Source organism: Amblyraja radiata, chromosome 11, assembly GCF_010909765.2.
Source record: "Amblyraja radiata isolate CabotCenter1 chromosome 11, sAmbRad1.1.pri, whole genome shotgun sequence".
NCBI classification, from domain to species: domain Eukaryota; kingdom Metazoa; phylum Chordata; class Chondrichthyes; order Rajiformes; family Rajidae; genus Amblyraja; species Amblyraja radiata.
Window position 1 is genome coordinate 19,651,140 of NC_045966.1, and position 17,775 is coordinate 19,668,914.

At 40.9% G+C, this 17,775-nt stretch overlaps 1 protein-coding gene across 2 annotated transcripts in view; it reads left to right on the forward strand.

The window, feature by feature from the left end:
- The window catches only part of slc23a1 (solute carrier family 23 member 1), a 113,333-nt gene that overhangs the window by 55,420 nt on the left and 40,138 nt on the right, over positions 1 to 17,775 (forward strand). For both annotated transcript variants that reach the window (XM_033029468.1, XM_033029469.1), the window contains exons 3-6: positions 11,494 to 11,613; positions 12,730 to 12,887; positions 15,766 to 15,854; positions 16,335 to 16,402. In XM_033029468.1, coding sequence (XP_032885359.1) covers positions 11,494 to 11,613; positions 12,730 to 12,887; positions 15,766 to 15,854; positions 16,335 to 16,402 — 435 coding nt within the window. The remainder of the gene's footprint in view (positions 1 to 11,493; positions 11,614 to 12,729; positions 12,888 to 15,765; positions 15,855 to 16,334; positions 16,403 to 17,775) is intronic.

Below are 17,775 nucleotides of genomic sequence, written 5' to 3' on the forward strand. Positions count from 1 at the left end.
GCTTGAATTTAGAATCCCTTTAGAAGAATTTAAAAGCTGAATTGGAGTTTAGAAGGTTAAGGGGTGACATTGAAACTTACAGAATATTAAAAGGCACAGATAGGGTGGATGTGGAAAGGATGTTTCCGCTGGTGGGAGAGTCTGGGACCAGAGGTCATAGCCTCAGAATTGAAGGGTTCTCATTTAGAAAGGAGATGAGGAGGAACTTCTTTAGTCAATGGTAGTTAATCTGTGGAACTCATTGCCACAGAGGCTGTGGAGGCCAAGTCAGTAGACAGAGATAGACAAATTCTTGATTAAAATGGGTGTCAAGGGTTATGGGGCGAAAGCAGGAAAATGGGATTAGGAGGCAGAGATCAGCCATGAGTTTACTTCGGAGTCACGTGAGTGACTACGTGAAGAACCCCGCCACGACGCATGCGTGTCATATCGCTTCACGCTTGCGAAACGTCAGGCGGGGGGAGCGTTCCCCCGCAGCGGTAAGTTTGAAACCGCGACCTGCAGGTAAGAAATTTACTCTGCGGTAGTTTTTGTCCCCGCGCTGTTTTTACACAGGGGGGGGGGGGAAGCTGGACAAAATAGTGTCCACAAGTGCTGCGAGTGAAGCTGGCTGGGGAGGACCGCGAAGTTGCGGGAGCCAGCAGCAGCTGAAGGCACAAGCCCCGTAAGGGATCAGCTGTGCTGACTTTTGGTCCCGCGCCGGCCAGAACACCACGGCCGGGCGGGAGACTATTCAAATGGGGCCGTCGACTTTTGGACAAGTCGAAAACGGCAGGAGACGGGGTGGAACGACGTTCCCCCGTAGCGACAATTTTAACCTGGACCTGCAGGTAAGAGCTGCGGTCTTTTTTTGTGTTTTTCCATGCTAATTACAGGTGGAGAAACCAACGGACTGCGACAAAGCTGGAGGACCGCGGAGCAGCGGGCAGCCAGCAGCAGCCAGCGGCACTCGGATCACCGATAGTGGGATCAGCTGTGCCCGATGTCGCCTCCGCACCGGCCGGGCGGAAAGGCTAGACACAAAAACAAACAAGGTCGTGGACTCAGAGGAGTCCGACTTTGAACAACCGCGGGCGGCCAGCGACCGAGAGCGCTGGAGCCGGATGAAGCGGTGTGTGGAGCATTTGCTCCATGTGACAGACTCCGGGAGATGGAGTCGGGTTACTGTGGGCCCTATGATAAACCCACAGCAGTACCTCTTGAAGGGCTGCACAGTGCTTCTACCTCATCAGAGGGGAGCACTGCGGGTCAGTTCTGGGCTGACCTGGAAGAGGGGTCCGCAGAAGAAAAGACAAGTGTGCAAGGGGTGCAGGAACAAGAGAATAATAAAATGGACTCCAACAAACACTACAGCCAAAGACAGCACCCTACGCACCCACCAGCAGAACTGGTGAAAGCTCGAAGGCCCGGTATTCAAAACATGAGTCTTTTTAGGCCATGGCCCAGGCCGGCCTTCTTGGAAGATGCGGGGACCTCCAACGCCAACCAAACCGAAAATCCAGACACCAACGCAACAACAGCAGCGAAGAACCTACAAAAAGAAGTAAACCTGCCACTGGTAACTATGGAGGTAGGTGGGTCTGGTTCCCTACAAAATACAGGGAGCATGGAGGTTGGGGGGCGGAGACTACATCTCTTCTGAATGCATGGTGCATGTTAACAACCGATACTTACATCTTAAGCAGTATCCAGGGATATACAATAGAGTTTATACATAAGTACAGCCCTCCAGTTCAACATATACCGAACCGAATGTTCGTGCCTTCTGATAAAGGAAAATCAAAAGCGCAAGCTGAACTGGAGCGGCTTTACATAAAAGGTGTAATTGAGAAAACTCAACACGAACCATTAAAATTCGTGTCCAATATATTTATCAAAAACAAAAAAGATGGTGGTTGTCGCATCACCATAGATCTGACAAAATGGATACCTTTGTTACTGCTAAACAAATAATTCCAAAGGTTACTTCATGGCCAGCATCGATTTAAAAGGTGACCACAGATGTTACTTAAAATTCAACTGGATGGGCAACTCTGGCAGTATAAAGCACTACCAAATGGGTCATCAGCCCCAGGCTGTTCACAAAAATTTTGAAACCAGCCCTAGCGTTTCTACGGAAACGTAAACACATGGTCATGGCATATTTAGATGACATACTCATTGTGGGCAAAACTTTGGAATTGGCCAAACAAACTGTAACAGCCACAAAACAGTTATTTGAAAAACTGGGATTTATTATCCATCCAGTTAAATCTAAACTAACTCCTTCCACTACTAAGGACTATTTGGGGGTTTCACCATTGACTTTGTTCACATGTCGGTGACTCTGCCTAAGGCAAAGGCTAGAGAGTTAATAGAGGCTTGCAATAACCTCATTGACATCAGTAAACCATCCATCAGATTGGTAGCAAAGTAATTGGCAAATGGTGGCTGCCTTTCCAGCCACACAGTTTAGACCTCTACATTACCAAAACTTACAGAGAGCAAAAATACTAGCACTCTAAATTAATGCAGGTCACTTTGACAGACCTATGAAACTACCAATCAAGCTAAAATGAAATAAAATGGTGGATAGATAACATCTGGCTTTGTTCCAATCCAATCATTGTCAGTAACCCTTCCATGGTACTACAAACTGATGCCAGTGCACTTGGGTGGGGAGCCACCAATACCATCACCAACTGTGGAGGTAGATGGACTGCTCAGGAGGCAGCATTATTACTCACACTGGGCATAAACTACCTGGAAATGTTGGGTGCATTCCATGGCCAAAAGTCATATTGTACTGGATCATATCACCAGCATGTTAGACTACAGATAGACAATACCATCGTGGTAGCATACATAACCACATGGGTGGAAACATATCGACATCATGTGACAATCTGGCTAGTACAATTTGGCAATGGTGTATTCCAGAGAGATATTTGGATATCAGCCACTTACCTACCAGGAAGACTAAATTTAGTGGCAGACAACAGGTCATGCAAATTTAATGAAAACACCGAATGGATGTTGAATAAAAAAGTATTTGCTGATATTACAGCAAAATATGGAACACCAGACATCGATCTATTCACATCCAGACTTAACCACCAGTTATCAAATTATGTTTCATGGGAACCAGACCCTGGGGCAGCGGCGACAGATGCATTTTCGCTACATTGGGGGGGAAATTGTTTATTTACGCATTCCCTCCTTCCTGCCTCATCAGTCGGGTATTAAGGAAAATACAACAAGACTCTGTGTCTGGTATTGGTAGTACCCGATTGGCCTACTCAACCATGGTTCCCAGTGGTATTAAACATGGTATTAGAACCATGTATCACCATCCCACATAGACCAGATTTATTGCTACATCCCGTAACAAGGGATAGCCACCCATGCCATAAACATTTGAACTTATTAATTTGTAGAGTTTTAAAAACACCCCTACTACAACTGGGACTGACGGACCGAACAGTGAACATGATCTCGGCGGCCCAAAGGCAGTCAACCAAAAAACAGTATCTGGTCTATATCAGGAAGTGGGCGATGAACTGCCATAAAAACAACATCACCTACAGAGACATGAACATCCCGTCTGTTCTGGAATATCTGGCAGGCCTCCACTATGATGAGGGGCTCAGTTACAGTGCCATCAACTGCGCCAGAAGTGCCCTATCGACTTACCTATGGCAGGGGACAGAGCGTTACTCTATTGGGACTCACCCACTGGTAACAAAACTTATGAGGGGAATTTTTAATACTAATCCCCAAGAACCAGGTACTCCCAAATATGGGATGTAAGTATTATCCTGAAGATGCTCAGGAATTGGTCTCCAGCAACAGCTCTGTCCCTACACAGACTGACATTAAAAACAGTCATGCTAATGGCATTGGTCACGGCACAGAGGGTACAGTCTGCATAAACTAAGACTGGACAACATGACTTCCTCAACAGGAAATATTACATTTCATATCTGTAAGTTAGTAAGCAGAACAGACAGGGATCAGCAGGCCTCAATATACAATTAGGTCATACCCAACAGATGACCGTCTGTGTATAGTAAGACATCTGTCGTTATACATGGAGGAAACGAAAATCCTAAGAGGCAATGAGAAGGCACTTTTGGTCAGCCACTAGCAACCACACAAAGAGTGACGGTCCAGACCATCTCAAGATGGCTGAAACAGGTGCTAACACAGGCTGGGGTGGATACTAATATTTTAAAATCTCATTCCACCAGGGCTGCAGCTACATCGGCAGCGATACAGTTGGATGTCCCAATGGACCAAATCCTCAAGGCAGCAGGATGGTCTGGGGGGAAAAAACATTCCAATTATTTTACAATAAACCAGTAATGAAACCTGGAACGTTTGCAGAAACAATTTTAAGTTCTGTAAATTAATTTAAACCCATAAAAAGGGGTTATAAATTTGTGTTAATAAATTTTATGATTTCAATGTCGAATTCATGTCCAAATTATGTTAACACAATTCCTCCTACAGTTATCAAGACAGACGTGATGCATGGACTCGTTTCCACGGCATGAAATCACAGAGCTTTAAAATCTTCACGTAGTCACTCACGTGACTCCGAAGTAAAATAGTAAGATTAAACGAGAACTTACCAGTTTGAAGTTTGATCTGTATTTTATGAGGAGTTACGATGAGGGATTACGTGCCCTCCGCTCCCACCCGTGATCATATACTTAACTGGTATCTCTTCTCTAATCTTACTATGTTTAGTCATTACAGTTATCTGTGATTTCACACCGCTGCTTTGAAGAATGACACGCATGCGTCGTGGCGGGGTTCTTCACGTAATCCCTCATCGTAACTCCTCATAAAATACAGATCAAACTTCAAACTGGTAAGTTCTCGTTTAATCTTACTATTAAATGGCAGAGTGGACTCGATGGGCCAAATGGCCTAATTCTACTCCTATACTTGTGAACGTGAATTATAAGGAAAGACAGGATAGGCTGGTGTTTTATTTTCCTGGAGGATCGGAGGCTGAGGGATGATCTTATAGAGGAAAATAAAATCATGAGGGTTGTTAATAAGACGAATGGTCACAGTCTATTTTGCAGGATGAGGGAGTTCAAAACTAAAATGCATAGGTTTAAAGTCAGATTGAAAAGATTTAAAAGGGACCCAAGTAGCAACCTTTTCACACCAGTGGGTGGTGGATACATGGATTGAGATGCCTGAGGACGTGGTAGCGGGTGAATAATTACAATATTTAAAAGACATTTGGACAGATTTGTCGATAGAAATTATTTGGAAGGATATGGGCAAATTATGCCAGATATTATGATCATCATGCCAAGAGTAGGGCTGCAAGACCTGTTTTTGTGCCATATAACTCTCTGATTCTTGTACTGCACTGTTATTACCCCCCCCCCCCCCCCGCTCCCCCCCCCCAAACCCACCTCCCACCTGCCTTTTTATCCCCACCCTGAAGTCATTTCTGTTCATATTCTCTTGGTACTCTATCTCTTTATCTCATGAAGTTCACCAGCTACATACTTCACTTTGTCTTCCTATTTCATTGGGGTTTTTATGTACTCTTGAAATCTTGTTCATTGTTAATAGGCTGCCTAATTTTGCACCACATATGGACTTAAATTGTCCTCCTACACCAGCGGAGAGCTCCAATCAGAAAGGCAGTGAATCTTAATGCTCCAGAAATCTTTGAAATACCATATTCCTGAGTTAAACCTTCCTAAACTTTAGCATTTGGCCTGATTAATCTGACAGGAATGAACTTTTTGTCCACCAGGGATTATGGTTGAATTTGATAATTACCATGAAAAGGGGACGTTACTAAAATGTAACATTTTGGGAGGGTTTCTAGAATATGACGGTAGGAAAACTCTTTGCTTTTTCACATGAATTATGGCAAATTTTTGAAAGAATTTTGTTTAATATATTATCATGTGTCATTTAACAAATCTAAGTCAGATTTCAGAAAATAAATGACATTTAAACTGAAGAATAGACAAGTGTAAAGAAGATCATAAATGGAGAGAGAGATATGCAATTTTTAACAAAAAAGATGACCCATTCCAAAAAAGAATACAAAAATATCTACATATCAGTGGCCATTTATATACAAAGCATTAAAACTAAAGGAGGAAAAAAAGGCGATGATGGAGTAACTCAACAGGTCAGGCAGCATCTCTGGAGAACATAGATGGGTGATATTTCATGTTAGTACCCTTCTTCAGACTGATTGTGTTGGGGGGTTGGGAAAGAAAGCTGGAAGAGAGGAGGGGCAGGACAGCCTGGTGAGTGATGGGTAAATACAGGTTAGGGTTTATGTTGATAAGTAGATGGTTGGACAGGCCAGAGAAGAATGGAGGAGGCCTAGGACGGTCAGTGCGGGAATGGGAAGGGGAATTAAAATGTTTGGCAAACCGGAGATCGGGTAGGTCCAGTCAACAAAATGATCGCTGGTCTACGTTTGGTCTTACCGATGTACGAGTCCATATCTTGAACAATGGATACAGTAGATGAGGTTGGTGGAGGTGCAAGTGAATCTTTGCCTAACCTGTAAGGACTGTTGGGTTCTTGGAAAGATTGTCAATTCGCTTATTTCTATAAGAGGCAACATTATTGAATAATTTTGTTAATCCTCACAGGAAAAGGTAAATGTACACACATTTTGGGATGTTGATCATAAATCCGGAGCAGAAGCTAATGTTCAAATGTCAGCAAAATAACTTGTTCATATGAAATGACAGATCTAAGGACTAACAAATCCTCAGAATTTAATGATCGCTACCACTGGGGTTACAGGAAGGTAGTGAGGATCTTTAAAATCTTCAGGGCATATTATTCCAAGCATATTTCATTCAAGAATTATCCCTTTTTTAAATTGAAAAATGTAGCTTTTCTCTCGAATGTTGAATCGGTTTATTGACTTGCTGATGTACTACAGTCTGGGAAAGAAAATGACAAAGCAGTGAGTGAGCCTTTAGAATATAAAGTGCTTGGAAAGAGCCAGTATTGTTTTATCCAGAAGATCATAACATGTGAACTTGATTTTTTTTTTTCTGAGGCATATTTATTGGTGTAACCTATATGGACATTTAGCAGAGGCTGATGGCAATGCTTTGAAGCTGAAAGATTAGAACATTTGTTATGCAGCTATTAAATGTTATTTGACCCATGGTTTTTGTACTTAACAGCGATTCAGGTTGTCCTCCTCTAGTTTTTCCCCATAAAAGCATATTCTTGCATTTTTCCTCTTTCAAATAGTAAATAAGTCTCCCTTGAATAGTTCAAAGGTTGAAGTATTCCAATGGTATTGGGGAGTGCATTTCAAGTCCTAACTACTGATGTTTTGGCCCGTCACCTTTTTTCAGTGATTTTTGGGGTTACCAACTCTTCTTCACCCATTGTAAGCTTTTGATTTACTTGATGAAAACCCTTCTGCTAAATACCAACCAAACTTCATTATATCTCTTCTAAGAAGAACGAGCCCAACAGATTTGGACTATCCATGTAACTGTAAGCTCTAGTCAATGGAGCTAGTCTGATGTATCTCCATCCTCTCCAAAACATTTGTGCTTATCTGACTGTGTGATGACCAGAATTGAAATCAAGATACAAGCTACTGTGCCTCTGTTAATGAAGTTCACATTCCCAGATCTCTTACTAACTCACGCACACTCTCACATTATTGCAAAAGCCCCCCTGATTGCTCGGTTTGTGCCTTTCCTTTAAAAATGCTGTCACTTATCACATAGTGACAGCTGTTTCTTGTTTATTTTCTGCCAAAAAGATCACCTTGTTTAACACTGAAGTTTGGCTGCTCATTTCATTACCTCATCTCAGAGGAAACTCATGAGATCACAGAGAGAACATGCAAGCTTCACACAGACACGATCCAAGGTCAGGATCAAACTCTGGCCTCTGGCACGGTGAGGCAGCAGCTCTACCAGCTAGTAATTAACTGGTTTGGATTTGTGCCTCTGTTTTTAATTTCAGTTTTATTAACAGTTTTTTAGTATCTTGGAGTGGCACTGTGATATAGTTTGTAGACTGCTGGCTGATGAAAACGCTCAAATTCTGAGTCTGTGCCTGAACATGAATGCCCGCTGTGATCATTTCCAACATGGATAATATGGGGCTGTGTCGAGAGACATTGAGCTACGTAAACCAATTGGGAAAGTGCACATTAGGACAAATAAAGCTGCTCGAAATGTTGGATTTCTCGGCAAATACTTTTGTCCAAGAAATGGGACATGGAGGAAAAGTCTAATTGTCTAAAACAGCTCAATGTTTCAGAACCAAAGAACAAAAGACAACAGTGTATATCACTGGCGATGAGAGAAATAAGGTGTACTAATCTTCATCTTTTGAAATGACTAATTTCCAACAATCCAGGGACCCAACCATGCTTCCCAGGTGAAACAACAAATCGCACTTTGCCACGATCAATCTATCGATCCAGCCATCCTGTGCCCATTCAATCACAGATATTGCGTTTGTCCTATTCATTCCTTTCATCTCAACTTTTTCCACAACTTAAAAGTGCTTCTTCTCTGTTCTTATGAAAGGACTTTGACCTGATGATGCTGTTCTGTAGCTTCGGATGCTGCCTGGCCCCTGACCATCTTCGTATGGCTGTATGGTGACAACACATCTCACTGTACCAATTGGTACATGTGACAAATAAATGTATCTTGTATCTATTTCAAGTTTTGTGTTTTTGATTTCAAATTTGCAGCATCTGCATGTTTTTTTGAAGAGTTTGAATGGAAAATATTCCTTTGAATATTTAGCTTACTCTCTCACCTAATGTCCAATTTAGTTCCCAAACATCTCCCCAGTTTTTCTAACCATTTTTAATCACTAAAATGCTATTTTTTTTTTTTTGCATTTTAGTAACTGCTGACCTCTTTTATAGTCTATTCCTTGCCAAATTTTTTTTTAATCGAGCACCGTCTTTTAAAAAAAAAAAATTGTTTTGTACTAGGTCTGACAGGAATTAATGTGTATTCGGAGTTGACTGTTAGATTCCAAAGGATTTGAGCTGGGACCTAGTGTTCATTGTTTATTAATGACTTGGCTGCTTGCTGATGTCGCAGTGATGGAAGGATTGTAGACTGGAGCATGAAATAAAACGTTGATAGATTAAGTGAGTGGGCGAAATTATGACAGACAGATTTTAATGAAGTTGAGTGTGAAGTAATCTATTTGAAGTATAGCTTCCAGTGCACAAAGCACAAAGTATAATTGGCAGAATCATTTAAAAGGGCAATGGAATGTTGACACTTGGATCTCAATTATCCAGGAGCAAATTTTGGTACCATCCCTCAACATAGAAACTTGGTAGGTCAACCACTAACTGTGGGGAGAGATGGTTAGCTTTTCAGACTGATGATCATTCATCGTAAGTTCTGATGAAAGGTCGTCATCCTGATATGGTTAACTCTGTTTCTCTCTCCACAAATACTAACTCCAGTGCTTTCAGCATTTTTTTTTCCTCTCTCTGTAGGGGTAATATTTCCCTGACTCTGTGAGCAGGCAAAACTCTGGGTTATGCAACAAGAATTGATGTCCATATTTTCCTCTTGCTTGCAAGTACTCTCACCCTATCTTTTCTGTTTTCTAGATTGAGCCATATTGTTCTTTCACCCTACATTTTCCTTGAGTTCTGACAGGTTCTACCACTCACCTGTTCAAAATGAGCAATTTAATGACGAAACATGTGCAGTTACAGGGAGAATATCCTTGCAGACAGCACCCAATATCAGCATTAAACCCAAGTCTCTGGCATGTGAAACAACAGCCCTACTTGCTGTCCTGCCCTGTTCTGGACTGTTTAGTTGTTTCATTTAAAACTCCATTAGTACGTTCCTAGTAGACAGAACATAATTGTTCTGTCCCAGGCTATCTGGTTGGTTTCAACACAACACCAAATCTAACAGATTAAATCAATGCCTCATGTGCAAGCTTTAAATATAATTATCTTTCAATGTGTTTATGCATGGTAATCATTTTGATTATAGTTTGCTTGTCTTTATGGTAGACAAAAGTCAGTCCGAAGAAGGGTTTTGGCCCGAAACGTTGCCTATTTCCTTTGCTCCATAGATGCTGCCGCACCCGCTGAGTTTCTCCAGCACTTTTGTCTACCTTCGATTTTCCAGCATCTGCAGTTCCTTCTTAAACACATTGCTTGTTTTAATGTTGTTTTAACTGCATTAATGCCACTTCTAATTGCTGGATATATGTGTGTATGTATATGTGTATGTGTATGTGTATGTTTATGTGTATATATATATATATATATATATATATATATACACATATATATATATATATATATATATGTGTATATATATATATATATATATGTGTATATATGTGATATCCCAAAACGGTACACGATAGCGCCACAATGTTTAGCCCACCTTACTCACCATTGTCCTAGGATGTAAATGAAACGATTTTTGTTTGGAATTATGTTATATTTTACAGGTTATTGACATTTTTAACTTTACAAAAAACACTTTTCAAACCACTTTTCCACTTGCCCTGCCCGTCAGCCACATTACAATGGCGTCACAATGGGATCCCGAATCTCATTTACGTTAAAAAAACAAGATTAAAAAAAACATTGTGTTTAGGTTATTTTAAAGAAAAATCACGATTTTTAATTGTGGGGGGAGGTTTCATTTAAATAAAACATTACCATTTTCATTGTGGGGGGGTGGGATAGGTGGTAGGTGAGGAGTGGGGTAGCAGGGAGATAGTGGGAGAGGATGGGGGTAGGGAGGGGAGAGGGTTTATGGAGGGAGGGAGTGACTGAGGGTAGGGGAGAGGGAGGGAGTGAGAGAGTGGAGGAGGAGAGGGGAAAAGAAGAGGGAAGGTGGAGGAGGGGGAGGGAGTGCTGAGGGATGAGGGAGAATGGAGGATGATCGGGGTAGGAAGAGGGATGGCGAGGCTCAGTTGGGGGAGGTTTGCTGTGACTTGCATCACAACTGGGATCTCTGGCGTCGCAACGGGAACCCCTCAGCCTATTGCACATAGATTTTTACAAATAAGGAAGCATTTGATTAGCACCGATTTACTAATTGATTTGACAATGGGGCCATGGGTTATTTGGTTGTAGGGTAGATTGCTGAGAGAGTACATGACTGCCTTTACACTTGTTTCCCCAAATCATAACTGCTTGTGTATTGAGGTCCTAGGAGGACAAAAGTGGCAGGATCACGATCACCACTCTAGGCAAATGGGCTGAAACTTGGGGATAGTATTGTGGGTAAGGAAATAATTAACTGGCCATGCCTGAAAATTATGTTGCAGATTCTGCTGTCAAAATGTATCTGGTTTTAAATAGTCAAACAAATTCCATTCCTAATAAATGTTGGAAAATAACTTTTTTTGCTGTTTGCCAGGTTGTGAAAAATACTTGGACCTAGATCCGAATCTAAATATAACAGACTGGAATTGTTGAAAGATGTTATAACCTTGTTTTCGCTCTGTGTCTTCCAGACTAATGAAACCAATGTAACTGATCCAGCACAATCCACACTTCCTAACAGCAGTTTTGATATGATCTACAAAATAGAAGATGTTCCTCCTTGGTATCTTTGCATTTTGCTTGGATTTCAGGTACTTCTGTTCTACTTGCATGTTCATTTTGTAAATGCAAATTGTGCTTAGTACATTTTAACTTTGCTCTCTCAATGATATTCTGGCAATTACTGCTGTAATGTTCCCTCATCCCCTGGATCTTTGCCCATCAGGTATGTGTGGGTTGTGTCTTTTTTTCAGCTAATTCCTGTGTCTGATATTTTATTGAGTTGCCCTTGCTGGAGGTTTTCTGCTAAAGTGTTCTCAAGGGGATTAAAGGAATGACACTATTTATAACAACCCCAAGCGACATATCACTGGCGTCATCTGTCTGCCAGGACAGGAGGTGGATGGTTCTGCTTAGTTGAAGCATTTCTGAAATTATTTTTAAAGCTTTTGGTGTGGGAGTGCTGCCTGCAGAGGTATTGACATATTGCCTCATGGATTATGAGGTAGAGAGGTGACACAGTTTCTGGTTGCTGCTTCACCTCCATCATACTTTTGTGCACAGAGTAAAATATTTATCACAATGTTTTATAAAAGGTTTTCTGGTTACACCTGCTTGCAATCTTGGCATGAGTCCTAGAGAATTGATATACTGGATTTTAACACAAAATCCAGTTTATTTTAACATAATATAAACATAAATCATGTTATGGCGGTTTTTCCACCTGCAGCAGTAACTTAGATGAATTTGAAGTTTCCTTCAGCTTCACATCAATCTTTGTCTTAACGTTTACATTTCTTTGGCCTCATTGCAGAAAATATTGTTATTTCTACTTTTCTGAATCTGTAGTGTTTGAATTTTGCAATTAATTTCCAAAAACTAGAAATGCCTTCAGATGACGTTTCAATGACAATCCGCTCATTGCCCTCTCTCCGGTCCTCCCCTCTATAAAAAAACCTTACAGATATCCATTCCGCTTTCCCTGGTTTGTAAAGCTTCTTTTAGCTTTGAGTTTTCCCAATACAGTCATTCATCTCCAATGTTAATTAGTTTCTCTCTACAAATGATGCTTTTTCCCTTCTGTGCATTTCCATTATTTTCTCTTTTGTTTCAAATTTCCAGCACTAACTTTTATTTGAGGTGATTTATTTGCATGTTAGCATTTGAAGGAATTACTGGTTGATAAAACTTTGATTTTGGCCCTTCAGCACTACCTGACCTGCTTTAGTGGAACCATAGCTGTACCCTTTCTGCTAGCTGAATCTCTTTGTATTGGAAAAGATCAGCATGCTGTCAGTCAGCTGATTGGTACTATCTTCACCTGTGTTGGAATCACTACACTTATTCAGACAAACTTTGGATGTAGGTATGTTACCCCTGTATGTTTTTGAATTGTTTTTACTTTTTTATGATGGGTCCCAACATTTATAAAAGATTTAAGTAGTTTGTAAGTTGAATGAACTTCAATTACTGCAGATTATATTTTTCTCTGATTTCTGAAAAGGTCAGTTACACAGGCAATCATTTCATTTGTAGAAACAAGGAACTGCAGATGCTCGATTACAAAAAAAACCATTGCTGGAGTAACTTATCAGGTGACATAGCATCTGTAGAGATCACAGATAGGTGACATTTCAGATCGGACCCTTCTTCAGACAGCATCAGTTTGAAGGGTCCCATCCCAAAACGTCACCTATCCATGTTCTCCAGAGATGCTGCTTGAACGGCTGTTATTCCAGCATTTGGTGTCCAGTCATTTCATTTTCTTAACTGGGTCTGTGCAGTGCAGATACTGTTTGACATATTGAGTATTTGGAGTATTTCTGCTTTTGTTTCAGATTTGCTCTATCTCTGCACTCTTTTCCTTCCTAGTCCATCAAAATTATTCTTCCGCTTTAAAACCATGCAATACTTAAGTTTGAACCTAAGGAACAAAACATTATTGAAGAGTGCAGACATTTACATGAACACCTACATCTCCAATTTTGGTAGCATCTTTGGAAATTATATTCGGAATCCTAAAGGATTGAAAACAACACAGGTTGATATGGGTACGGTACAAACTGATCAAAGTAAGCAGTTGTGATGGAATCAATATTACAACATCATCCTAAATCCCTCTTTCTTGATGTGAGTGTCATGACTTATCTGCAGCCATCCATTCAATCCGACCTCGTCTTTACACATGACCAACACAATTGTAAGAACATTTTAACTAAAAATACCAGGTCCTTAGGAAGAGATGGTGTCCCTGATGAAACGGAGGCATGAGGCAGAGTTCCAGCTATCAACTTGTTCACTGACACCCAAGAGTGAATGGGCCTTGCTGTCATCATCCACAAGGTAAAAGTCATCTTCTGACCTGCCCCAAACTGCAACACCACCTATTCATAATAATGGTTACAATAAAGCCCTGTGACATGTGCAAAGCCTCTAGTATCTCAGCAGCTGCCTCTGGACAAAAGCAGACATTAAATGTGGTGGTATTTTCATCAACAACATGCTAGCACAACATTTTTGGTCAATTGAAGGAAATGTGTTTTTGAAGATGGAGATCTTGAGGACTGACACAAAAGTTGGATCATTGCTGATTATTTTATGCCTGTTTTTCTATATAACCATATAACCATATAACAATTACAGCACGGAAACAGGCCATCTCGACCCTTCTAGTCCGTGCCGAACACGTATTCTCCCCTAGTCCTATATACCTGCGCTCAGACCATAACCCTCCATTCCTTTCCCGTCCATATAACTATCCAATTTATTTTTAAATGATAAAAACGAACCTGCCTCCACCACCTTCACTGGAAGCTCATTCCACACAGCCACCACTCTCTGAGTAAAGAAGTTCCCCCTCATGTTACCCCTAAACTTCTGTCCCTTAATTCTCAAGTCATGTCCCCTTCTTTGAATCTTCCCTACTCTCAGTGGGAAAAGCTTATCCACGTCAACTCTGTCTATCCCTCTCATCATTTTAAAGACCTCTATCAAGTCCCCCCTTAACCTTCTGAGCTCCAAAGATGCTTCTGACATTTCAAGGCACTAGAAAAATGTTGCCAACGCTGTCGCTAAATTCACTGGAAGGATAAATGAATCAATGTTGACATCTCTCTGCAGGCTTGTTTCCCCAATAGAGATTCTTGTTAGACAGGTGGCTACATTAGCTTGTGCTATGTCAATTGCATGTCCAACATCAGGCTGCTGAAATCAACACAATCTGAAATGTGGAGTAAAGACCAACGGCCAGATGGCAAAAAAAACGCAACATGCCCATGATGGTCAAAGAAATCAGAGCTTGAGGGATGGTGTCGCAAACATAGAGTCCCATGTTTTGGCAGCGGAGGTCCAACATAAAAGATGAAATGAGTGCTCAGCTACCTACCCACATTCTGTCAGGTTCCTCTGGCCAAGCTGTGGAAGTGTTTGTGGTTCCAGCATTCACCAGTTGTTTCAAAACACGAAAACTAGACTAGAAGCGAGTCCTCCTCTATTCTGAGGGAACACACAAAAAATAAAATATTGAATTTCTTCTCCTGTTGTTCTTTTCGTGCTCTCTCTTCTCATTCTTCTGAATTTCTTAAAATGCTGCAGCTCAAAATTTATTATTGGCCCTCGTGCACACAAGCAATAGTATCCTCCCAATAACCCAGCTACTCAGAATGGTGATTGTTATCCCAGATGTAGTTACATGTCAATGCATTCCACATCAGTTAACAAATGAGCTTGTATCCCTTGGGGATTGTATTTTAACAAAGGGAAGCAGAATGAGTGTCAGAAAAATTAGCCCAAAAATAAAACAGCTTACTATCTAACCTTTAAAAACATATGAGATCCTTAATTATGAATTACTTCTCTAATTAAACCTGATAACCAACAAAAACAATTAAAACTGGATTGAAATGTAATTATTTTGTGCACAATGCAGGCAATAATTTACCGATCATGATCACCAGAATCACAGCTGCTTAAAGGTTTTGTGTAGGAAAGACCTGCAGATGCTGGGTAACACCAAAGATAGACACAAAATGCTGGAGTAAATCAGCAGGACAGGCAGCATCTCTGAAGAAAAGGAATGGGTGATGTTTCAGGTCGAGACCCTTCTTCGGACTGAAGAAAGATCTCAACTCGAAATGTCATCCATTCCTTCTGTCCAGAGATGCTGCCTGTAACCACTGAGTTACTCCAGCATTTTGTGTCTATCTTCTACTTAAAAGTCTTGTCTGCTTTATTGATTTGTGTAGGCTTCCCTTATTTCAAGCGAGCGCCTTGGCTTTTCTTGTGCCTGCCAGAGCTATTCTTGCTCTCGACAAGTGGAAGTGTCCAACCGAAGGTATTTAAAGCTTCTTTTGTTAAGAATTAGCTGAGCAAAACATTTGAGAAAATCTGCTAATGTGTAATTGTAGTGGGCTTCTGCTTGCATCTCAATGGCTGAAACAGTGATCATTTTGGACTTGTTGCATCTCGCTGGCATAAAACGTGGAACATTGTGAAAAGCACATCTGAGGATATTGTCAGGCAAGCTTCTCATTGCATTATGCACACAGTGATGTGAAGCATGTCAATGAGCTGCTATGTTTTAGAAGGATCTGTGCGTTCTTGACAAGCACTAGTTGTAATCGTTTTGGGCATTAATTAGATTCTGTAACAATGCACAACCTGCCGTGCCACACCACTGTGCAGAATGGCTGAGCTTTGCCATTAGACTGGACAAGCTACCTGTACATTGGAAGCTTAGAGAGGGTTGTAGACATATTTTCATAAGGTGTGTTGGAACCATAATTCACCATTAATTTTCATTGTTAATTTACAGAGGAGATATATGGAAATTGGACTTTGCCATTCAACACATCCCACATATGGCATCCAAGGATACGAGAAGTAAAGTATCAAAAATTAAGCTTTGTTAATGCCTATAACAAAGTCGACTGCTGGTTCCAAATGGAATTAACTATCAATATTTTTTTTTCCTGTTGTCCAGCATTTGGTGTTTGAATGCTAAATAGCTCCATGCTAATTTTTATTGGGGAAATTGTCCACTGCCTGGAAACAAGAGTAGAACCGGGGGTTGAGCTGCTACCTCACAGCGTCAGAGATCCAGGTTCGGTCCTGATCTTGAGTGCTGCTTGTATGGAGTTCACATGTTCTCCCTGTGACCACGTAGGTTTTCTCTGGTTGGTCATAAGTGATTGGAGCAGAATTAGGCCATTCGGCCCATCACGCCTACTCCGCCATTCAATCATATCTGATCTATCTCTCCCTTCTAACCCCATTCTTGTGACATCTCCCCATAACCACTAACACCCGTTCTAATCAAGAATCTGCATATCACTGCCTTAAAAATATCAATTGACTGCCTCCAAAGCCTTCTGTGGCAAATAATTCCATAGATTCACCACTCTCTGATGAAATAAATTCTTCCTCATCTCCTTCCTAAAGGAACACCCCTTAATTCTGAGGCTATGACCACTAGTCTCAGACTTTCCCAATAGTGGAAACATCCTCTCCACATCCACTCTATCCAATCCTTTCACTATTCGGTAAGTTTCAATGAGGGCCCCCTCCCTCATTCTTCTAAACTCAAAGTGAGTACAGGCCCAGTGCCGTCCAATGCTCATCATATGTTAACCCACTCATTCTTGGATGCTCCGATTTTCTCCCATATAGCAAATATGTGCGAGTCTGTAGGTTATTTGGCCTCTGTAAATTGCCCCTAGACTGTCGAGAGAGGATACAAAATGGAGAAAGTGGAGAACTAATGTGAACAGGTGCTCTGAATAGCAGAGACTTGGTGGGCCAAAGAGCCTGTTTCCATCCTGTATCTTTCAATCAAACATACTTGGTGAAGAACATTTTTTTCTTTAAAATCTAACTACTTGCATGGATGTTAGATAAGAATGATGGGGTGACTGGGGGCACATGATTAAAATGGAAAGCAATATATTTAACTTGTCTTTAAGTAGTTTAAACATTGAATTGATAGATATCCATGATCGGAGAGTATTTTAAGCTTATAAACCTACTTTTCATCTCTCATTCTTCCCCTTTATAAACATGCAAATTTAAACATGCACCTGTGAAATATTTTTTGGCAGTCATTAGAAAACCTTCCATTTTAAGCCTGTAGATGTAATGCAGATTATCCCCAGGTCAGTGAACTGTGTCCCATGATATTTCAAGATGAATAATGCATACCTCCTTAGCATATCTTTTAAAGACTGAGGAATTCATTTCATCTTGTAAATAACTAACTT